This window comes from Podarcis filfolensis (assembly GCF_964270895.1).
Source record: "Podarcis filfolensis genome assembly, chromosome: 15".
Classification (NCBI taxonomy): domain Eukaryota; kingdom Metazoa; phylum Chordata; class Lepidosauria; order Squamata; family Lacertidae; genus Podarcis; species Podarcis filfolensis.
The window spans coordinates 24491091-24515550 of NC_139618.1; the positions used below are offsets into that span (position 1 = coordinate 24491091).

The 24460-nt window shown below is 46.2% G+C and overlaps 1 protein-coding gene across 2 annotated transcripts; it reads right to left on the minus strand.

Annotated features, from left to right (window-relative positions):
• Positions 1–1776: 1776 nt before the first annotated feature.
• Positions 1777–23782, minus strand: NLRX1 (NLR family member X1). Of its 2 annotated transcripts, XR_014542080.1 has the most exons (11): positions 23109–23782; positions 15990–16139; positions 14688–14769; positions 13086–13183; positions 11403–12019; positions 9188–10608; positions 7057–7143; positions 5341–5592; positions 3234–4232; positions 2865–3172; positions 1777–2815 (listed from the first exon to the last, which is right to left on the minus strand). XR_014542080.1 is itself a non-coding variant. In XM_083588410.1 (9 exons), exons 2-9 carry the CDS (start codon positions 16111–16113, stop codon positions 3914–3916), a joined length of 3000 nt encoding a protein of 999 aa, XP_083444536.1. In that variant the 5' UTR covers positions 16114–16139; positions 23109–23782; the 3' UTR covers positions 2892–3913. The 2 variants fall into 2 exon arrangements, 1 of the variants encoding a protein (XP_083444536.1); XM_083588410.1 differs by lacking the exon at positions 1777–2815 and having other exon boundaries at positions 2892–4232.
• Between the last annotated feature and the right edge of the window lie 678 nt (positions 23783–24460).

Consider the following 24460-nt stretch of genomic DNA (forward strand, 5'->3'; position numbering starts at 1 on the left):
TTGAGGGAAGGAACATGCTTTGAATGTGCTAGCAAGATAGATAGATAGATAGGCCACCAATGACGCTTAATTCATCTGGGGGATGCCAATAAAGCAAATACCTCTGGTTCTGCAAGCCATATATGTAGCAAAGGATGAACACACAGCACATGCTCAGAGGACCTGGTTTTGTTTCTTTGTTTTTTACCATTACACATTGATCGTGCGCCACCCTGTCCTTTTGATAGGGCTGTGAATAAGCGTGATTAGTAAAATATATAAGCAACAATCAACATGTTCCAGGGCAGGTTTCATTTCCCTTACAGATTTCCAGATCTGTGCACAGCCTGGGAGTCATTCTGGACTCACAGCTATCCATGGAGGCGCAGGTCAATTCTGTGTCCATGGCAGCTGTTTATCAGCTCCATCTGGTATGCAGGCTGAGACCCTACCTGCCTGCAGACTGTCTCGCCAGAGTGGTGCATGCTCTAGTTATCTCTCGCTTGGACTACTGCAATGCGCTCTATGTGGGGCTACCTTTGAAAGTGACCCAGAAAGTACAACTAAACCAGAATGCAGCAGCTAGACTGGTGACCAGGAGTGGCCACCAAGACCATATAACACCGGTCTTGAAAGACCTACACTGGCTCCCAGTACGTTTCCGAGCACAATTCAAAGTGTTGGTGCTGACCTTCAAAGCCCTAAACGGCCTCGGTCTAGTATACCTGAAGGAGCATCTCCACCCCCATCGTTCTGCCCGGACCTGTGGAATGCCCTCCCATCAGATGTCAAGGAAATAAACAACTACCAGACTTTTAGAAGACGTCTGAAGGCAGCCTTGTTTAGGGAAGCTTTTAATGTTTAATAGGTTTTGTATTTTAATATTCTGTTGGAAGCCACCCAGAGTGGCTGGGGAAACCCAGCCAGATGGGTGGGGTATAAATAATAATAATAATAATCTTTAGCTTACAGTTGCTTTATAGCATAGAATAATATTATAATTTCACATCGTGTTGTTTACTTTTTACAAATCTTTTAACAAGAGGGGATTAAAAGAATTGCAAGAATTGCTTGAATTTTATTTTATTTTAATGAAGAAATCTTTTAGATCTTTTTACTGCCTGGAGCCCAATAGGATTGGGGTGAGGAATTTAAGTTTAAACAAATGAGGCTACTTTCCTACGGATACTTACAGAACAAAGTGGCACTTACTTCTTGAGTGAACGTATGCACAAGAGCAATCTTGCAAAAGTCTAGCTCAGGGGAACCTTTGACCCTCCAGATGTTGCTGAACTACAACTCCCAACACCCATAGTCATTGGCCATGCTTTCTTGGGCTGATGGGAGTTGTAGTTCAGCAGCATCTGGTTCCCCCACACCTGAACTACCTAATCCAGCATCCCATTTCCTTCAATGCTCAACCAGATGTTTCCTGAAAACTCATAATACAGACATTTTTTTTTTAAACTCCCCAGCCAATTCCAAGGTATACTGCCTCTGGCTTTGGAGGCTCTCTGTAGCTTTCATAGCAAAGAGCTGCTGGTTCCTGTCTGCCATAACCTCACCCTTTGAAAAGCTGTTCTGGCCACTAGCCATTCCTGCGTCTTGCGGTATTGAGTGCCGCCAGCTCATTATGTGTTGTGCGAAATAGAACTTCCTTTTGTCTGTCTAACCAGCTCTCACCCCATAGCAGCTGGACTCCATACCGGCAGATAAAGCAAACCCCCCCCAACCCCCAAAAACCTATTTAGAATTTTTTGATGACAGTATCAAAAGGAGGCACAGGAACCAGATGTGTTTCGTTGAAACAAAGTGCTTTTATTTTTAAGGAGGCACAATGGCGGAACGACTGTGAATAATAATAATAATAATAATAATAATAATAATAATAATAATAATATTTACTAGTTGCTTCGCTCACAGGAAAGCAACTCAAAGCAATTTACAGAAACAAACATAACAAATAAGAGCCCCCCTCTCCACAAAAACCCATCTCAGCCCTTTTTCATGTTTGCTGCTTCCACCCCCAAGGACACAATCCGAACCCCAGCCTAAAAGCTTGGCCTGAGATGAACAACAGAGCCAAGGCAATTGCTCCTTTTCTGATTCTTCAAAAGAATCAATCCAATCACTTGGGAGACAGTGGGTGGGAATGACTCACACGCTGCATAGCTATAGGCCAGCCGCAGCAAGCAAAAGGACGAAGCCCCAGCAGGGCTATGAACTACCAGATTCTGCACGCTGCTAGTCCCCAGTGATAAAAGCGAACCATTTTAGTCCTTGGCCCCAAAAACGACTGGCGGATTCCATGTGTGAAGTCGTGAAACTTTGAAAAGCTGAGGAGCAGCTCCACTGCGGGGAAGGAAGCATGGCTCATGAGGTATTTGTGTTTAGAACTGATGGCAGAGGTTGGAGAGAAGCAGTGTCACTAGGAAGGCTGTGTTCCTTAAGGCAACACAGAAGCACCCCCTCACTCTGATCACACAAAAGCCAGCTTTGCCAGTGCACAGCTCACTGTGGTCCTCAGCTCAGCCTTTCCCTGAAAATCAGCACCTCATATGAATAGCGGGTGGGGATGCTGAGAACAGTTTCATTCAGCATCACCTCCCTTTCCTGAGCAGTCAGAAAGAGCGTTCCCTGGCTCCCACAGGGTCTGTATCTATATGGGTGAACTCAAGATCTTATTGAAGAGTGGGATCAGTCTGGAACTGACCCATTGTATACTGTTCAGTTTTCTCTTCCAGGTGATCAAGCTCTGGGTAAAAATCAGTTCTGCAGCTTTTTAGCAACACTGCACAGAACCGATTGGCACATGCTTGTGACGTCACAAACACAGCTCCCCACCCACCTGGGAGCAATGTTTTGACTTCTAAATTCTCTTTTGCATTATTGAATTAAAAATGAAACACCAGTAAGGTAGCAAATAAACATTTAAATGAATATGCATAGATGAAATACATATATACCCTATTTTTCTGTGTATAAGACGCCCTCATATATAAGATGACCCCTAATTTTTTTAACCCAAAATTAAGAAATTAAATTGTTTCGCTTTTTTGGGTGGGGGGTGAGGTCACTTTCGCCAATCGCTCACCTGCCTGCCCGCCACTGCCGATTGCACACGTTGCTGCAGACGCCAATTGTCTGCCCGCTCACTGCCACCAACAGCCCACCTGCCCACTTGCCACAGCCACTAACCGCCTGCCCAATTGCCGCAGCCGCAGCCAATGACCAGCAGGCCTTGCCGCAGTCACCAATCACCTGCCAAATTGCCACTGTCAATCTCCTGCTTGCTGCTACCATTAATCACACATCCCTCCTCTGTATTCACTATCCGTGTATAAGACGACACCAAATTTTTGCCCCTCTTTTTTCTAGCAAAAAGCATTGTCTCATATACAGAAAAATACGGTACATATTAAGGCACGCAGCTTATCCAAAATATGAGAGAGATGTGGGAGACGGACCATGGAATCAGAGTTCGAATGGTGGTATTATATCTGCCACATGCATTGTGAAGGTGGAAGGAGGCCAGGCTCCTAAGAACATCAGAAGATCCCTGTCGGAACAGGTCAAAGGTCCATGTAGCCCAGAAACTTCTTCTCACAGTGGCCAATCAGATGGCTCCAGGAAGCTCCCAGGCTGGGCATGAAGGCAGCAGCCCAGCTTGACTGTTGCTCATAAGAACATCTGAAGATCCCTGTCGCAACAGACCAAAGGTCTATGTAGTCCCGCATCCTGTATCCTACAGCAGCCAATCAGGCAGCTCCAGGAAGCTCACAAGGCAAGGCATGAAGGCAGTCGCTCAACCCGGATGAATCTGCTGTGTAACGACTTGTTTATACCCACCGTGCGGCTCAACACTTTCCCCTGGCGTTTTCCAAACTGGCACAAGCTCACGCTTTTTCCAGGAGATTCCAGCAGGAGTGGAGCACTAGGAAGTGCCCTGCTGAAGGTCTCCTAGCATCCGCTTGACTTCGTTCTCCACACGGATGAACTTGGCCTTCTTCCAAGGATTGGCCGTCTCCCGGCGGCTGCACCGCAAGTCCTCCAGGAGCAGGCCAAGGTGCTGACGCACGCGGTCGCGGTCCCAGACGGGCAAGTTCTTCTGTACTACGTTCAGGATGACGGCCCAGTAGTCGGAGACGTCGGCCCCCATCGTCAGGAAGATGAGCACCTTGATCCCGTCGCGTTCCTTGCGCAGAGCATGGAGGGCTTGCTTGCCTTCCTCGCTGATGTCGTTGAAGTACAAGCTGGAGGGAAGGAAAGGGGAAAAGCTGAAGCAGGCGGGAAAGGCTTCTGTGCCCAAGAAGAAACAGCCAATTGGAGGAGCCGCCATGTTGAGGCGGTAACCAACGCCGGCAGCAGAATGTGGTGCTAACAGGGTGGAGTTTTAGAATGGGCTGATCATTTCGGCCCACAAGAGGTAGAGGGGTGGGAGGAAGAGAGTCACGTTTCCAAACAACTATTTATGTCGAAACGTCCCTGCAAATAGAAAGCCAGCTCAGCAGGCAAAGGGCTATGACCTCTCACTTTGAGATATTAGCTTTCTATATGCAGGAAAATGGTAAAAAGATACAAAAAACCCAGAGAAGTATCCAAAAGGAGTGCCCCCTCACCTGCAGTCCAATGTGCAGTCTTTTCTCCCACCCACATGCATGGACCCAGACTTAGGCAGTTAGCTAGAACGCAGATGTGCATCAATTTCTGACAAATTTGGGAGAGGAAATCCCCACCGCCATTTAACAAGCTACACCCACTTATCCTGTCCCCCCCCCCCAAAAAAAGTTTGGGATTTTTAAAATTGAAAATTCATGGCACATTTTATTGCAAATTTCTCCTAATATAAATGTTTGTATGCACCTTTGTCTAATAAGCACATGTTTGCAAAGCATTTCCCCCTAATATAAAGTGTATCACCATGCTATGTTCATCAGTAGAAATGTTATTTTCAGGCAAACTTTACCCTACAATATTAATTTCTCTACACACTGCTCTGCTAGACAGCCACATTGCAAAATTCAGAGAACTTTGGATTTCAAAGGAAGTTGGACAACATGACCCTTCCAACTCTACAATTCTATAAAGGATGTCTGCCTTTCAGCTCATGTACTGCATCAGAAGGTGCAAATTCAGTTAAGTTCACCATTAAATGAGAACTGAATTGGATGCCTCCCCCATCCCTAGTAATGGACGATGGAACCTAAGATCTTTTGGCCAAGGCATTGGCTGAGCAGACTGTTCAAAGTATGGCCCCTGCGGAAAGTCATCAGCTACCCAGGAGCTTATTCCCTTGCCTCTGTGCCTGCGTACATAAGTATATTAACCCAGGAAGTGGCAGGAAGGGATGCTGAGACTTACTGGACAGTTTCCAGAGTGGCGTGCCTCTTGGCCTCCTCCACTAGGGCGAGGGCAGTTGCGTCGGACACCGAATTGTAGGCCACGTCGAGTTCCTGCAGGTGCTGGTTTTGCGGCAAGTGCTGGGTGATCACCTCCACGCCCCGGTTCCCCAACGAGGTGTGCAGCAGCGACAGGTGGGTCAAAGAGGTGTTGCCAGCAAGGCCTTCAGCGAGGTACTGGGCACCCTGCTCTGTCAGGGGGTTGTCCGCCAGCCTGCAAGTGGCAAAAATGAAGAAGAGCAGACAGTGAAAGTTGGGTTAGCCAAGGTTGTGACCCTACAGATAAGGTCCATCAACAGTGTTCAGCTGTTTGAGGATGAATAATTGTCGCATTTCCTACCCGCGGTCTAAAACAGTCCTTTTCAAAGTGGGTTTTCCAGAAGTTTTATTTTTTGCCCTAATTTATTCATCATATATTTATCGTGCAGGCTCTCTGGGCACCTTTGTGACTTTGAAAGGAGCACTCTGGGTATCTCAACTCAAGCACCTTTGGGACTGGAAATAGTTTCTTGTTAAGTTTCCTAAACCAACAGCAAAACATGCCCCAGTAGAAAGACAGCGGGAAGAGCTGCCCACAGAGGAAGAGCCTTCTGAAGCCACTGCCTCCCCCTACTCAACAATAGGGCCGGGACCCTATTCATGCAGGTTTGCAATGAAGTCTGACAGGTTTGCCATCCCTCTTGCATGTAATGGGTGGGCATGCCTTGGAATATGGCCCAGGACTCGCTGCGTGGGAGACACGCAGGAATTCATGGGAAGGGAAATCAAGGTTCCCTATAGTCTGCTTCAAAGGATAGATGCAAGGCAGTAGACAGTTTGACAAATCAATTCTGTGCTGATGAAACTGTCAGAAAACAGCAGTTTGAGATGAGAATGTCAGACCAAGCTAGCTCTGTTAAAGAAGTTGTCTGCGTTCCTCTGCACACTGAGTGGGAAGGCAATCCCAGCAAAAACTCTGTGCCATTTACTCTGCGTAAATGGGTGTAGGGGTTTCATCCTGGATTCAAAGAGACAAAGTTGACTAGACACTTGACTGTAGGAGAACCATAAGGAGAACCTTTTGCATTTTCTTTAAAAGTTAACAAGAGTAGCTGGTTCAGAGCTGCGGTGAGGGGGCAGCAGAATCTGGCTGCTCTACTGATGCCCCACAATGCACTTTGACCCCATGTCCACCTGGGCACTGTGGGGAATTTATTTACTTATTTTATTTAATAAATTTTATTTAATAAATTTTATTTGTGGCTTGATTGCGGAGTTTTTTTTTATTAAAAAAACCTCCAGACCTCCAAAACCTCAAATTGAAAGGTGTGGTAGTATGCTGACATCCAGAGTTGGACTGTATCTAATTCAGTTCTACTCAAGAGTAGACTCACTGAAATGAATGCACCTCAGTCAGGCCCAGGACAAGCACTGGAGACAACAAAACGCTTTTTTAAAAAAGTGTATTGTTTTATAGGTGTGTTTCCTGCTGCTCTGGGCTTCCTTACTAAAGCTTGGAAATCATCATCATCATCATCATCATCATCATCATCATCATCATCATCATCTGATTCTCCAGCTTTTATTTGGATGAGAATTCCTTTCATTTTGCTCTACCAAACTGTTGGGGGGAGAGATTTAGGGACAGAGTGCACCCTCTCCTCTCTGTGGGACTTGCAGCCTCCCTGTTCACACTCACCTTAGGGTACTCACACCACATTTCTCGTGCAACAGCAGGTCCCTGATCTCCTTGCATGCTTCTGGCCCCAGGCTGTTGAGCTGCAAGCTGAGGGAAGACACAAACACAGAAAAATCAGTTTGCTTTTTTCCTTCCTCTTTTCCCTTCCTAATCACAGTTTGCCACCCTCTGGTGAAAGGCAAGAATGCATACCCTCTGACATTTCTCCAATGAAAATAGGGACGTCTCATTCCACAATGATAATTTTACTATTTATACCCTACCCATCTTTCCGGGTTACCCCAGCCACTCTGGGCAGCTTCCAACATATATAAAAGCATAATAAATCTTTTTTTAAAAATATTCTGTATACAGGATTGCCTCCAGACGGCTCGGGGGTCAAATAACTCCATAACCATCCAACATTTCTACAATAAAAATAGGGACATCCTAAGGAAAAGTGTGACATTCTGGGATCAAATCAGAAACCGGGATGGCTTCTCTAAATCAGGGACATCCCTGGAAAATAGGGACATCTGGAGGGTCTGTGATTCAAAGCTTGGGGAAACATCCTTTTTGTGGGCTTCTCCCAGATGGGCTGATGGAGGAGTAATGGAGCAGTCCATTCCTCCTCTGGCAGCCTGCATGAAATTCCATGCATTCACCTGCATGAAATTCCTGGTCGCCTGTGGTGACCTTGCGGTGGGAAGACACATTACAACGAACCTGACAAATTGTTAGGACATGGGACTGTATCCAGCTAAGTCTTCCTCAGAGTAGACCCGCTGAAAGCAAGGAGCCATGGCTATTTATTTCTTTAGGTCTACCCAGTGGGTGTTTTTCCTGGTGAAATCTAGGGTGCAAAAGGGGTCCTCCATAGCCCCGAGGCAGAAAATCTGCCATCGCCAATTTCTAAGGTGGCAAGAAGCAAGGGTTGGGAAAGACCGTTCTCTGCCTGAAACCCTGGGGAGCTTCTGCAAGTCAGAGTAGAAGATATTCGGCTGGACGGTACAAAGGAACTTCCTATGTTTCTACAACCTGAGCTTGTCTTTGAGCAACAGCTTGGTCATGTGAGCTTGTGAACAAAGTGCTAAGTCACTCTGGAACATTCTGGGCAGTATCTAATTAACTCACTCCATCCATGCAAGGATTTATGCTTGAGCAACATGGGTTTTTCCCCCTCCACCCCCCCACTCATGCCCTGCAAAATCAGTTCTAGGGGTCCCTCCAACCCTTCAGAGCATATATAGGGAAGGATACAGGACATGTGTGGGGAGAGAAGGGCAAGTTCCATTGTGCAAACTTAAATCTTCACCCTGACATAACAATTCTCCTTAGGGAACGTCGGAGAGAATACATAATCCAACCATCTTGGACCCTATGATCAGCAGAGGGAGTCTTCTTTGGTGGTGCCAACACTGGGATGTGTCCAGTTGGTATTGACTCACGGCAGGGCCTTTTTAGTGGTGGTTCCCCAGTTGTGGAATGCCCTCCCTACTGGGACACACCTGCCTCCATTGTTATTAACTATCAGGAGGAATTTGAAAACATTCCTGCTTACCCAGGCATTTGGTTGGCTGAAGAATACTGTTCCTGGGACCTCAATAATATTGGATGAGAAGTAAGTTTCTAACTGTAATTGCTTTAGTAATAATAATTATTATTTATTATTTATACCCTGCCCATCTGGCTGGGTTTCCCCAGCCATTCTGGGCAGCTTCTAACAAAATATTAAAAATATGATAAAACATCAAACATTAAAAACTTCCCTAAACAGGGCTGCCTTCAGATGTCTTCTAAAAGATAGTTGTTTATTTCCTTGACATCTGATGGGAGGGCGTTTCACAGGGCGGGTGCCACTACTTAGAAGGCCCTCTGCCTGGTTCCCTGTAACCTCACTTCTCACAGTGAGGGAACCACCAGAAAGCCCTCGGAGCTGGACCTAGTGTCCAGGCTGAATGATGGGGGTGGAGACGCTCTTCAGGTATACTTAGCTGAGGCCGTTTAGAGCTTTAAAGGTCAGCAAAGTTTAGAAAGTTCTAAACTATTTTAGAATGTTTTTGCTGTGCTTTTGTTTCTTAACTGTCTGTTTGGGTTCCTTGGAGAGGAAAGGCAGGATGTAAATTCAATAAACCAACCAACCAACACTCACTGGAGTTTTTTGCACCGCAGCAAGACAGGGAAGAGAATCTTCAGGCTGTTGATGTCGAGGTGGCAAGAGGCTAAGTTCAGCTCCTCCACTTCATGACTGGTGGTGCCCACGACAGATGCCACGACGGAGCACTTGAGAGGGGTCATCTTGACAGAGGAGAGGTTGATGGTCCTCAAGGACTGGACGGCCTCGGCCGTGAAGCGTTCATTCTGGAACTCGTGCAGGAAGAAGAGGTAGTCCATGAGCTCAGACGGCGGCAAGCCCTTGCGGCTGTTGCGGATGACCGTCTTCTTCATGGCCTTGGCGATCTCAAAGGCTGCCAGGTTCTTGATGGAGCAGCCCAGCTGGTCCAGGATGGCCCGGTTGCGCCGTGACAGCAGCCCTCCCATGAAGATGGGGAAGAGCTCGAAGACCTCATCGTCCGAAGCCTCGTCTGGGTGGCGCATGGGACCTTCCACCCCAAGGATGCTGAAATTGATCTGGTCCAACACGTCGTCATTGAAGTAGTCCTCCTCCTTGAACATCTCCACCGCCATGGTGCGGGCGATGGTGTCACGGTCCTTGCTGGTGAACCGGCCGAAGTAGCGGGGGAAGACCTTGATGAGGCTGAAGAGCACCGGCAGGACGCGCAGAGGCAAGACTTTGGAGACGATGCTGAGGACCACAGTCACATCTTCACTCACCTTGCCAATGATCTCGGAGACCTCCTTGCCCACCCGTTGCCCCAGGGTCTTCTTCTCGCCCAGGACCACGTAGAGGGCCGCCAGGTACTCCTGCATGGCAGGGATGGTGAAGACAAAGGTGTGCTCCTTGCCCGACTGCACGCTGGGTGTCAGGAAAAAGCTGAAGACGTCTCTGCGGAAAACATTCAGGAGGTTGAGCTCACTCTCTGTCTTCATCTCCACCTCAAAGCAACGGCGCAGGTCCTCTTCCGAGAAGGAGGTCTGCCGGGACATCACCCCCTTGTAGGCCAGCTTGCCCACTGTTTTGGACACGTATTTCATCATGGAGATGTCAGAGGGGTCCGTGCTGTCCAGCACCTCCCCGCTGAAGTTGAGCCGCAGGAAGCTGGTGTAGATCCCGGTGAGGGTTTGAGTGGGGGGCACCGACTTGGTAAAGTAAAGGAAGTGCAATGTGGTGCAAACCAGCCAGCAGTAGGATGGCAGGAAGCAGGCGGCCGCAATCTGGTTGTGCCGCTCCAAGTTCCTGGACAGCATCTCCACCAAGTTGTCCTGCTCGTTTGCCTCCTCCGCCGTTGGAGGGCCAGAGGCCCCGAGGCACTCAGGCCTACGCAGGCGCAAGTGGAAGTAGAGCTTCTGGAGGTTGATGTCGGAGAAGCCACAGACCTCGACGTAGCGGCCCACAAACTTGCTGGGGATGCGGCGCACCGCTGAGGGCCGTGTGGTGACGATGATGCTTGCCTGGAGAGACAGGAGACATGGCTTGGTCAATGAAATCCAAGGTCAGAACACAAGACATAGAACCTAGGGAGCTACCTTATACCAAGGCAGAACACTCTTCCATCTAGCTCAGTATTGTTGACACTGACTGTCAGTTGAGAACATAATGATAGTTTTCTACCCCTGGGTTCTGAGTCAGACCATTGGTCTATCCAGCTCAGTATTGTCTATGCCAGAGAATGGGGAACCTCTGGCACTCCAGATGTGTAGGACTTCAACTTCCACCAGCATGGTCAATGGTCAGGGATGAAGGGAGTTGGAGTTTGACAACATATGGAGGGCCACAGGCTCCTCAGCTGTATTTTAATTTAATGGACCACCATTAAATGTGTTTTTGTTTGCTGAAGGCAACTGCATTCTGCTGCTGATTCTCTCTCTAAGCATCTACCATTTGTGTTTCTCAAGGGAAAGAGGCGAGCAGTCTCACTCAGGGAGCCACCCATTCCACCAGCATGAAAGATGGGACGCTGAGCTCAATCCATCAGCTTTGCTGAAGGCATCAAACCCCATCAGATGCCTCCTGCCTCTGAACTGTGCCAGACAGTCATTATAAGAACAATTGCTTAAGTAAGAACTGGTGCCTGAGTTCCGATTTCCCCCCCTCTTCCCTCCCTATATCCTTTTCCGTGTGTTTTAGATTTTAAGCTCGCAGGCAGGGTCTGTCTTGTTTAATTGATACTCTGGGAAGCTTTTGGGTGGAACAACGGGTTCAAAGGCTCTAAATACATAAAGAACAATCTTCCCTGAACACAAACCTCTGGCATCATGTATTTCCTCAGCAGGTTGACCACAACGGCGGATGGAGGAATCGGCTCGTTGGGGTCGCAACAGAGTTCTGTGTGCGCCAGGCGGAAGTCTAGATTGAGGCGGTCCAGGCCATTGAGGATGAAAAGCACTTTGAGGTGGCTGGAACCCAACGTGGGCACCAGCTCCCGGAGATGAAGGTATTTCTTGGTGATCATGCGCCGCAAGGAGATGGGTGCGCTGCCTTGGGAAAGGTCCTCACAGGAGAATGGGATAAGCAGCTCAAAGCGCGGGAGGCGGCCGTGACACCAGTCCATCACCATCTTCTTGATAAGGGTGCTCTTCCCGGTGCCCACCGTGCCATAGAGGACCACGTTCTTCACCTGATTCCCGCAGGCGTCCACGTCAAAGAGGTTCTGGAGGCCAATGGTGTGGCTACGGGAGGCCTGCAGCTGGTTCTGGATGGTCATCTCAGGAGAAGGCTTCAGGATCTCCTCCAGGGAGCTCTCCCGGATCACGGGGTCCACGTGGGTGGTGTCTAGTGAGAATGACGGGCCAAACTGACGCTCCTCGTTTGGCTGCTGGCGGAACCAGTCAGAGAGGTTTTTGCGGTGTTTCTGGATGGCTTCTGCGGAGGAGAAAAGTGAGAGTTAGGGCTCCTGGGCGACCTATTTATTACACTTTGGTTCCGATTTGCTAGCACAACACTTATAAAGAGGTTAGATTAGATCCAGGGTTTATTGAGCATTCGTTTTGATATATTTGCAGAGAGGTTACAAGTCAATGAACATTCCTCCTGCATTCATCCTGATTTGCTTGTGGGATGTTTACACATCCTCCCCGTTAGCCATACACAATGTCAATGCAGGTAAGCGCACAGTTTGTTCCTTTGCTGGAGCAAGCCACGTTCCTATTTGCTCATGCAGGAAAAGCAGTTTCCACTGGAAAACTGCATGTTCAAAGGGCTGTTTGAAAGCCGTTTCCCAAACAGCTCTGCACTGCTTTTCAAACCTCCAATTTTCAGGGGATTAAGAAGCAGCGCAATGTCAGGAGAAAGACTTTCAATCAGCCCTTTGCTAACATTCCTCCACTGCTCTTTTCTGATTTTTGGAGGTTCAAAGAGCAGCACGGGGATGTCTGAAAGTCCTTTGTTGCTCCTTAACTTCAAAGAATCTGTAAACCAAAGGATCATCATGAGATGTTTACAAAAGGCTGTTTGAAAGCCCTGCGCTGTGCTTTGAAGTCCTGACAAGCGGGGCTTCAAAGCACAGCATCACCTGACGTCACTATGGCACCCCTAGTCGTTTGTTGGAACCAAACCGTCAGGGGTTGGAGAGATTAAGATCTGCCCCCACCCACAGCCAGAAAAGGCTCTCCATCCCAGCTTTCAAGCATCCCTTCTAATTCATCAGAAATAGAAACCTGCTTTTAAAAATTAAAAATAACCAAAGCGAAGGTCCCCAAGCTGCTCATTTCTACACCTCGATATCAAATTGCACGTCTGAATGTAATTGCAGAATTGCGTAAATCTCTTGCTAAAAAGAGAAAAACACGAAGGGTTTTCGTCCAGACCCCAATGGCAGTGATAGGTATGTCCCACTCCACCCCCGCCAGGCAATCTAGTTGAGTTCCCTGGTCCAGATTAGTGATCAGCAACAGCATCACTCCTTGGAAACATAAAGTAGTGGATTTACCAGAGGTGGGCACATTCTTCAGTGCTGGTTGGCTTGGTCTGGGGGAGGTTGGCTGAGATGGGAACCCCTGGGGTCCTCCCACATGACAGACAAAGTCCCTGTAAGAGAGAGAGGAAAGAAAATGTGAGGTATTTTTTTTTTTAGTGTTTATATTATTAACTTGTAAGATATGGATTTGTTTTTTGTTGTTGTTGCTTTTTTAGTTATTCGAATGTTGGTTTTTGTGTGTTGTGTATTGTTATTTTTCGATATTTTTCGTGTTGTTGTTGTGTGGAAAATACTAATAAAGTTTATTTAATACAAATAAATAAACAAATCCTTAAATTATTTAACTGATTATTATCAATAAAAAGTTTGTGAATGTTTATTCAAAAAAAGAAAAGAAAATGTGAGGTATTTGGGCCCCAGGCGGCTAAGGAAAAGAGAACCCCTATAAGGCTGGCAGCTCTGTTTTTTGCAAATACAAATGCATTCCAGAGCTTGAAAACAAACAAACAAAAATGTATTCAGTTGTTTCCAGAAAGAACAGATTGTGGACAGCTTCCTATGTCTGGATAGAGAGACAGACAGGCAGGCAGACAGACTCTCTGTCTAAATTTCAACATCAATTTATGGCTAGCAAAGTAGCAAGAGATGATAAAAGTAAATATGGAGGAAGGCAGATACAGTCATACCTTGGAAGTCAAACAGAATCTGTTCCGGAAGTCCGTTTGACTTCCAAAATATTCGGAAACAAAAGTGCAGCTTCTAATTGGCTGCAGGAAGCACCTGCAGCCAATCAGAAGCCCCCACTGGACGTTCAGCTTCTGAAAGAACGTTCGAAAACTGGAACACACAGTTCTGGTTTTTGATCGTTCAGGAGCCGGAACGCTCGACTCCCAAGGCATTCGGGGGCCGAGGTATGACTGTATAAAAGTAATAGAACACTTTTGAATGTTCAAAAAGGCTTCCCTTGCATTGTCTCGGTGGTTCCCAATTGGTGGTCCGTGGACTCCAGGGGGTCCACATAACCCATCCAGGGGGTTGGCCGTGTCTTGAACGAGATTCTAGCACCCTAAACTGCACATTTCTTGGGCACCGTGCTCTCAGAAAGGTCACATCACTGGGACATGTTGGAGGGTATGGTGACACCATTCACATAACAAAAACTACCAAAAGTAGGGGGTTCGTGGGTTGGCTTTTGAAAAACAGGGCGTCCACAGTACTTTGCTAATTGGGAACCACTTCTTTATCTAATCAAGGAAGGGGTGGCTAACCAGATGTTGTTGGACTCTAACTCTAATTAGCCCCAGCAGCCAGATTGGCCAATGGTCAAGGACCCTGGGCACTGTAGTCCAACCAAAGACGGCCCCTTTGTACAGCAGGCTAGCTCTCTCTAACCTCCGTCCAGAAAAGCGAGAGGCATTCTCAGAGATCAAGGACACCTTCCAGCCAGTCAAAAACACTTATATGCATAGCAGGGCATATAAGGGGCGTGGACTGATTAAAGTTCCAATGGCCAGGTAGAGAAGGCTGGAGGGCTGCATTTGGACCCTGGGCCTGTGGTTCCCCCCTTGTGTTCTAGGTTGCCAAGAGTTCAGTACCGCAGCAGGGCATCCTTACCTGACAGGAGATACTGATCTTAAGAAGAACAAGGTCCGGTCCACATGCAGGATCCTCTTGAGGACCAGGCGGTTCCCAGCGCCTTCAAGGAGAGATTGCAGGACAAAGTTATTACAGCATTGGTTTATGTTATATTATTTACACATTACTACTTATTATTTACCTATTATAAACGTAACTTGAGAAACAAAGCCACAGAACCACGCGTAAGGTAGCTGGATCCAGACTAAATCAGCTGAACTTAGTTCTCTTAGCTGAAATGAGTGGGTTGTTGATTTCAATGGGACCCAAGTTCAGTCCCATCTTATGTGTAAAATCAAAAGCACGTTTCTAGTCCTTAGGAATATGGAAGGAGGAAGGTCTCTGCCCCAAGGAGCATGCACTTGGGCTTAATTTCAGTGGCAGATGAGGTTGAAGGGGACATATCAAGGGCTTCACAGGTGGGTTTTAAGGAAAGCCTTAAAGGAAAAGTAGGGAGAGGGAAGGTTCAAGTTTAGTTTCACTGTTTCTAATTTTTCCAGTCTTAAATTCAGTTCTCTATAGTTCCATATCAGTTTGTATTTTTTTTAAAAAAAGGTGACATGAAAATTCATCAGCATCTTAGTGCAAATTTTTCTCCTAATATACATATTTCAATGCAATATTACCTAATACATTAATTATTTTTTACAGTTATGCCTCGCTTTTTAAACCTAAGTGTCTCAAAGCATCTTACAGAATAAAAATAGGAACAACAACAAAATGTTAAAACCAAATATAAAAGCAGCAATAAAAGAAGACTCCAAAGTGCATCAATCTATCTATCATCTATCTATCTATCTATCTATCTATCTATCTATCTATCTATCTATCTATCTATCTATCATCTATCTATCTATCTATCATCTATCATCTATCTATCTATCTATCTATCTATCTATCTATCTATCTATCTATCATCTATCATCTATCACAAAAACAAATCTCACCCAACCCACTTAAAAGGATGAGTGGAATATAAAGATCACAAACATACCCTCCAAATTAAGGTTCAAAGGAGATAGCAAATTATTTTTTTTAAATTTCTGGCAACTAAAAACAGACAACAATGGCGCCAGGTGCGTTTCTCTGGGGAAAGCGTTCCGCAAAAGGGGAGCCATCACCTCTGCACCCCCTAGGCATTGAGAGAGGGAGTTTTTAAGGATAAGGAGCAGGAAGGAAAGACACCCTGCCCAAAGAACAAACGTGCTCAGAGGCACTCTTACTACTTCAGCCAGTTCCAGACTCTGAAAGCAGGGCCCTGGAGATTGAACTCTGCCTTACCTAGCGCCGAGTCCAGGTGCATCGCGGAAGCTACAACGCCTCTGCCGGCCTTCTGCTTGGCCTCTATTTGCTTCAGCCTGCTCCAGCTGCTCCCTGCCTGGCGCGGCCATCTCCTGAACGGCATGGGGGTGGAAGGAACCTGCCTTTCAACTGGAAGACACACGTAAAAAGGTCAGAAAGCAGAGCTGGAATTTCCACCACCACCGCCACCCTGTCCCCCAGAATCTGATAATCAATATCTGCGAAAATCTCGTCACTGAGGCAGACATAGCTTGGAGGCCAGGGGCCTCCTGAGCAAGCCTGCCTCTGTCACTATATCTATTTTATACTATATATTTTTCTCTCACTTCTTTCAGGTAATTCCCTTCCTCAAAACAGCTCACATCAATACTGTAGGGTCACTTCAGGACAAGCTGTTTAATGACCATTTAGCATTATTTGATTGCAGTGAGAGCTATTCTTTAATGAGCTTTCATCTCGATTTGATTACGGGGAGATTAGACAGTGTTGCATCAAACAAGCATTATCTCCTAGAGCAAATTACCTGTCACTTTCTTTACAGCAAACAATCTCACCTTTGGGGGATGGGGAGGGGAGCATGCTTGCTGCACAATAGTGCAAAATCAACGTTAACTGAGCAACCTGAATTTGCCGATTCAGAGCCCACCTGCAGATTGGGAATGGTGGGATGACTGGCAGGGGAACTAATGGCAGGTGGAACCAGAAGTCTCACAGACAGTTCTGATTTTATTATTTAGTTTATTTATTAAATTTATATACCACCCTTCATCTAAGGATTACAGTTTCCTCCCCATCCTCCTTGGTAGACCTGGGTTTCACATGCATACATTCTAGGAGTCTCACAAATTAGGAACTCCAGACAATAGCAATAGCAGGTTTTATCTAGAAACTTGCACTCACACAGATCTTAGAATGGGGAGAATGTTCACGGCGCACACAGAAAGAATCAAATATACACATTTAACCCTTCAGTGGGGAATAGCTCAGCAAACAGTACATTTCTATTATGGCGAACGACTCAAGAGAATGGTTTGGGAGAATTAGCTAATTCTAAACCACAGGGACATAGGAAGTTGCCTTGTACCGTATCAAACAACCGAGTTATTATATGCCAGAGGTCCCCAAACTGTGGTCCACAGCATGCCTGCATTAAATACTCGTGTTCGTTTCTAACTGTAATTTTATTGCTTCTTTAATATTGCTGTTCATTGCAGGGCTGGGCAATATCTGGTTTTCAGCATCATGATATAATCACCTGCTAAACATCGCAATATACTGATATAGCACAATGTCTGAAATAAGGATGGAGCTATATAGAAGCATTGGCTGCCTCCGGTTTTTCCTGCATTGTGATTTTTGCTGGCACCTGCTCTTGTGGTTCTCTGCCCCCTGAATGAGGCAGGGGAGAGCTGAGCCAGCAGAGTTATCAGGGGCTGCAGGAATCGAGAGAAGCATTGGCTGGCTTCACGGTTTTCCCCACATTGTGATTTTTTTTTGCATAGCACACACACAATTTGTGATATATTGCCGGGTCAAATATTGTGAAACCGATATCATGATATGGACTGCAAACTGGTTTTGGGTGCTATAGCGATATATCACCCAGCCGTAATTCATTGTATTACAAATAGAATTCTAATTAGAAATTGCACAGCATCCAGCACAGCACATTACAATTGCTACAACAGGTAGAAAAGATCATTAAGTGGTCTGCCAGGATGATTAGCTATTTTGAAGTGGTCGGGAGGGTGAGGGCAAAGTTGGTCTACAATGACTGATAGGGACTCTTTAAGATTTTAGGCAGGTAAGTCTTTCCTCCAGCCCTACCTGGTGATGTTGCCAGGGAATGAATGTGGGGCCTTCTGCATGCAAGGCAGATGACCTACCCCATAGCCCTTCCCTGACTACACATCCCCAAGAAGGAACAAGTCCACAGAGGCCAAGAGGTGATGCAAGAGGGTGGCTTCCAAAACACACATGCACACTACTGGTAGGAAGCCAAAAACAGATCTAAACACACAGTCACACATTCTCAGAGACAGGAAGGAGGAGCAAGTTTGGAGGCTACCATTTGTTGTGGAAACAGAAAACAGGGGAGGAAGCCAAAGGTACCTTTTCAGTCCCTGTGGACAATCGCAAAGAAGGAGTCCTGGAGCTTGTCGAAAGTCCTAAGTCAGGCTGGAAACAGCAAGGGCTGCAGCAAGGACTTCTGCTTCACCAAGTAGAGACCCAGGGAAGCAGGAGACTGGAGGCAGTGGAGGCAAAGCAAGGGTGAGAATGCAGCACTAGACACCGGGGTTTCATCCAGGGAAAAGCGATTCAGCAAGAAGGACTTCAGGCAGCCAGCGGAGCCCAGCAGAAAAGGAGCCAAGAGTGGGATCAGGAGCCTGGTTTTTATACTCTGGGGGACAAAAGCTTCAAAGCGAATTCCAAAGTTGATTGGATCAGTGACGTGTTGCTCCTGGCCAGTCCTTTTGGTCCATGGCAAGGTGGGGTGGGCCCCCGCCTTAATAGGATTATCTTTGGTTATCTTTCCTTGGCATAGTCACACCTTGGCTAGTATGATTGGATTTTAGACTGGGTGGGCTTAGAAGTGCACCTTGTGAGGATGGCTAATTCGGTTGCACTGCCCGAGGTGCAAATGGCTGTGCACGGAACAACATCACCCCAGTCTGGATTATTCCCAAATTTCATTTTAGCAAATTCCCACCTCCCATTCCATGCTTTCTTTAACCCCTCTCTTCCACTTTCTTTAACCTTACAATAATCCATGCAACTGTCTCTTCTCCGCAGCCCTCTGAACACAAGCCCCAAACATGGTTCATTATACTTTTCCACTACGAAGTAAGGAAAAATATAACTTTAAAGAAAAACAGCCAACACATTTAGTCCCAGTAACCTTACGTGCGCTTTCTTGAGAGCAAATCCCACTAAAACGAACTTTTCAGGAAACATGCATCAGACCAAGCTACGTATTGTCATTCTGGGAGACCCCTAATTTGATGAGCTTCACCTGTTGACTTCTGCCTGCTGCCTACATGTACGTAAAAGTTGCATGCAGCTGTAGTACACAAGGGGCAACACTAGCTGTGTAAATAAGGAGGAGAGAAGAAAGAGAGAAAGGCCTTTGGAAGGAAGGGGAAAACAGAGGAGAGAAGAGAACCTGGAAAGAAGATGAACAGAAGAGGGGGTCCTTTTTGTAAAATTCACACATGCACCTTGGGGGGCGAATTAGCAGGTCTTTCTCGCTTCATTCCCTGCCATCTCCAGTGGCTGCACATCATCACAATGCCAGCCTCTTTGTAGCTCTGCTGTGTGCCTTTCTGCTGTCACTGACAGCCAGCTGAAAAAAATAATCCACTGTCCTCTTCCTCTTCCCTCTCCCCTTAAAGCAGCAGGCCTCACTAAAGGACTTCACCAAGCTGGCAAAGATGGACACATTTACAGCCGGCTTTGCCGCAGAGGCCTGGCTTGGAACTTGCCAGGCTGGCCACGGAAGGGCTCTTAGCAATTCCTGGTGCAGAGGCCAGCTCAGAACATTGTGCCGTTAGAAAGCGGGGAAAAAGACAAATGAAATTTGAGCTCTGAGGCCAGGCAGCTTAAACGTTGCTCTCAGAATTCATGGTACAAATCAGTCGCAAATAAGCAAAAGAGGGAGAGAGAAGGCATGGATTTTCTCTGAGCAAATGCATGCAAAAATGGGCTCAATTTTGCAGAACCTGCCACATCCCCATGTGCATCCAGGGGTTTGCAACTGATCAGGAATAAATCAGCCTTGCCTTCTCTTGCGCTTTTAACGGTAGCTTTTATGTGCAGAAATCGATAGGCAGAAAAAATACCATTGCTGTACAACCACCTCCTGCTAAAGGGAAAACTCCAGTGGACACCTGAGAAGCTAAAACAAAAGCACATGCTGGCAGCCCTGTGGCTATAGCTTAGCTCAGGGGTCAGCAACCTTTTTCAGTCCACTGTCCCTCAGACCATGTGGTGGGCTGGACTATATTTTTTGGGGGGGGGGGGGAATGAACGAATTCCTATGCCCCACAAATAACCCAGAGATGCATTTTAAATAAAAGGACACATTCTACTTCTGTAAAAACACACTGATTCCTGGACTGTCTGCAGGCTGGATTGAGAAGGCGATTGGGCCGCATCCAGCCCCAGGGCCTTAGGTTTGCCTACCCCTGGCTTAGCTGGTAACAGAATCCTAGAGACTGCAGGGCTCTGCCACTGCATCTTAAGTCGAGCTACAGAGTCTGGAATCTTGGCTAAAGTTGTGCAGCTGAATCCATCATGGCAGGCATCAAAGAGTTAAGATGAGAGGCTTTAAAGCATCAGAGAGTGTGCCTGTTCACACCTGTCATTACCTGTAAATCCAGGCCTGTCTCTAAGGAATTGTATCTGCTGCTGTTCTTTGGTTACCTTGAGATGTGTGTGTTTTCAAATTGAACAAGTGGTGCTGAGCAAGGCAAGGCAAACAGCAAGGGGAGAGGGGAAAATAAGTTGTTGTTCATCAGCCCAGCTGAACAACACACAAGCAAATTGGGATGATTGTTCATTGTTGCACAACCCCTCTGCAAACAAATCAGGATGGATGTGCAATAAAGACCACTGCACATACTTTGTTCAAACAAATGCTGAATGCTGAATAAATGGGTTATCTGGAGGAACCTCTCATTTTTAATGCTGGGGTATATTGCTACTGCTTCATTTCATCTTTGACGTTCCTTTTTTTGTTCCAAAAAAAATTGTTTTATTGTAGATTTGCTTTACTACAAGTGCTTGAAAAGCGGGATATACAAAGCTTTAACATGAAATTAATCTAAAGCTATTGGTTCATTTCTAAAGGAGAGATACTGGGGTTCAGACTTCTGGGAGCTACATTCTTGGCTTAGGTTTTGTTTCTGATGCATGAAGAGAAAAATTAACTCTGTACATGCTCAGGAGCCTTCGGGTATCCTGAACTCTGATCAAACAATTGTTGTAGATATATAGATATAGGTATTTTATAGTATTGTGAGAACTTTAATAAAAAAATCTGGAACTCTGATCAAACACTGAACTCTGTCATGCTGGATTGAGTCCCAGCTCAGATTCAGCCCAGCTTCCAGCAGTCCCCACCCACCTCAAAGTTAGCAGAGAGATTGACCAAAGAGTGATACATCTGAATGGCAATTAAAAGCAAAACATTGATGCAACACATTTGTAACTCACTTTCCTCGAAATTTCAGTTAGGCAGAACATATTTCTGTTCTTTTGAAATTTTAAAGTTTGGAACCTTTCTGTGCAATTCGTAATCAGTTAACAGTGGGAACAGTTTAATTTGTATCACAAAATGGGGCTGGTGATCCTTAATAACTTGGGATTGCTCTCTAGCCTTGGAAATGAATGAACTCTGGCCATTCAAAGCTAGCACAAACAAGAAGTTATAGCAACACTTTGGCAAGACTCTGGGGGTTCCCCTGTCTCCATGGGGCTGTCACCCACCCCTGCATTTCCCCCATAATGATAATGGCCTGAAGAACTTGGGTGCTCAGAGACTATAGCCAAGGTGTTTGAGCTGATATTAAATATCACAATAGGGAGGGATTTGTTAAATCTCCAGGAATATAGAGCAGGGATATAGGGAGCTAACATTTTAGCTACCTTGCACTTTCCTCTACTCTTGGGAGAAAAAAACCTGACAGGATTATACCATATATATTTTTGTTTGCTCTTGCTATCTTTTGACGAAATTCAATTACATACCGGCAAATTCAGCTTACGCAATTCAAGATAATTTGGTGCTTTTGTGCAACAAACCTGCTCCCCCCCCCGACCTGCTCCAGACTTTTTGCAATAAGAAAAGTGACAGAGAAATGCAAAGGAAAATGTGGGACAACATTTGCTCAAAGCAACATCCCAGGAAACATAGGAGCCAAGGGCCCTTTGCTTCCCCCTAAAATATTTGAGGGGGCCTCTCCCCAATAGTTGATAGGCATTGCCATTAAAATTGTGTGTGTGTCCCATGTCTTATGATCAGTTAGGTGGGGCAGGGCTTACCCCCAATATTTTATTTAAGTTGGCACCTCTGCCAGGAAACAAATCAGAATGAATAGTGAACGAACAGCTGACACCTAAAACTTTGTGAAACAGATGATGGATTTTTCGGAGCTAGCCAACCTGAGCGGAAGAGTCTGCGACCAGAAGGAGGAAGAGTATCAAGAGGAATGGAAGAAATTCAAAGATTATTCAGTTAAATATGTTAAGATAACTTAAATAGAATTACTTGCAAGTACCAAATTGGCCTAGGATTTAAATATGTGATATTGTAGAATACCATGGATTAAAAGTTAAAATGAAAAGAAAGAAAGGTGTTAACTGGACTAAGTAAATTTTACGTGAAACTAGTTTTGGAAAACTGCTACAATGATTTCTATGGAAACTCAGCTAGGGGGATTCGAGGAAGTCACTTAATGTTAACAAAAGTGGAATTTTTAGAGTTAGGATATATGTTTGTTTTGCTCACTGGAAAGACAGATCGTGAAGCTGAGGCTCCAATACTTTGGCCACCTCATGAGAAGAGAAGACTCCCTGGAAAAGACCCTGATGCTGGGAAAGATGGAGGGCACAAGGAGAAGGGGACCACAGAGGACGAGATGGTTGGACAGTGTTCTCGAAGCTACAAACATGAGTCTGACCAAACTGTGGGAGGCAGTGGAAGATAGGAGTGCCTGGCGTGCTCTGGTCCATGGGGTCACGAAGAGTCGGACACGACTAAACGACTAAACAACAACAACAACATATGTTTGTTTGCTTGCTTGTTTTTTGATGTTTTCTTTTTATGTTTGTTGATATATTTGTTTTAAATTTGGAAAACCAATAAATTTTTTTGGAAAAAACCCCCAAAAAACTTTGTGAAGCAAATCAGAACGCATGATGCCCCCTGAGCCCCTACCAAGGAAAAATCGAAGGGAATCGGGGCAGCTGGGATGACTTTACTGCTTCCCTTACCAACCCTCCCTTGTCACCAGAGCCCTCCGAGAGAGAAGAGCGGGAAAACGGCTCAGAGTTGGCGCTGCGCTGACGTGACCCCTCTGACCACCCGCGAAATTTTACCTCCGGCGAAGGATCTTCCGAGCGGATGGCCGATGCAGCCGTGCCCTTTGTTCCATCAGGGTCTTTCTGTCGTCTGCCGTTGTTTCTGTCTGTGTTGATCTGCTTTTTCAATAGGCCTCTGGGAGGTTCGCGTTGCATTCAGAACAAGCTTCTCTTCGCCTCCCCGGCGGTTTATTTTTGTCTCTGTGAAGGCTCCTGCCCTCTGTCAGTTTATTTTGCAGCCGTAACTTCCTGCAAAGAAAGCCCTTCCCACTTGGCCTTACAAACTGCCTCTCTCGCAGCTGGCAGAGCTTCCAAAAGGGGAAAAAAAAACCAGGGAGGGGAAGATTGAGCAGAGGCAGCGAGCAAGATAGGAGTTGGATTACCACAGAGTGCATTTGTGTGCGTTTTCTGGCACAGGCAGAACGGCTTGCTTCCTGCCCCACTGGATTTGCTTCAGATGCAGCCGCCTCTATGCAGAATTGCGTAAACGTGGAGATATCCCCTCCTGTGACTCTGCATCTCCTTTGCTGGAAACAAGCACCTGTGGGATTTCTGCCTGTCCTAAACCTTCTCGAGATGTGCAAGACATGCTGCTGGGGTCTCGGAAGCCATTGGCAACCCTCTTCTTATTTCCTGGGTGTTACATGAAGGTTCAGCTGCAAAACCTGTTTGCAAAGAACCCTGGAATGTGAGAAGGAATGCTAAACAAGAGAGGCCCTCTGAGCATGGGCAGAGTGCTTTTTGCCCTGAATATGGAGGTTCTGTTCTCTGCACGCTAATACTAAATGGCTGTTGCTCAGTCTGAGTGGCCACCTCTGTCTAGTACAGCTAGAGAGAAGAGTAGAGGCCTTGGGAAAATGGAAAGAACAACACGGCAGATTTTAATTTCACTTGCATTTGTGGGGGGGGGGGATGGTGATTGAAACAGGAACATAGAAAACTACCTTCTCCCCAGCCAGATCCTAATAATAATAATAATAATAATAATAATAATAATAATAATAATTTATTATTTATAGCCTGCCTATCTGGCTGGGTTTCCCCAGCCACTCTGGGCAGCTTCCAACAAAACACTATAATACAATAACCTATTAAACATTAAAAGCTTCCCTAAACAGGGCTGCCTTCAGATGTCTTCTAAAAGTTTGGTAGTTATTTTTCTCTTTGACATCTGGTGGGAGGGCGTTCCACAGGGCGGGTGCCACTACCGAGAAGGCCCTCTGCCTGGTTACCTGTAACTTGGCTTCTCGCAGCGATGGAACTGCCAGAAGGCCCTCGGCGCTGGACCTCAGTGTCCAGGCAGAATGATGGTGGTGGAGACGCTCCTTCAGGTATACTGGACCGAGGCCAGCACCAACACTTTGAATTGT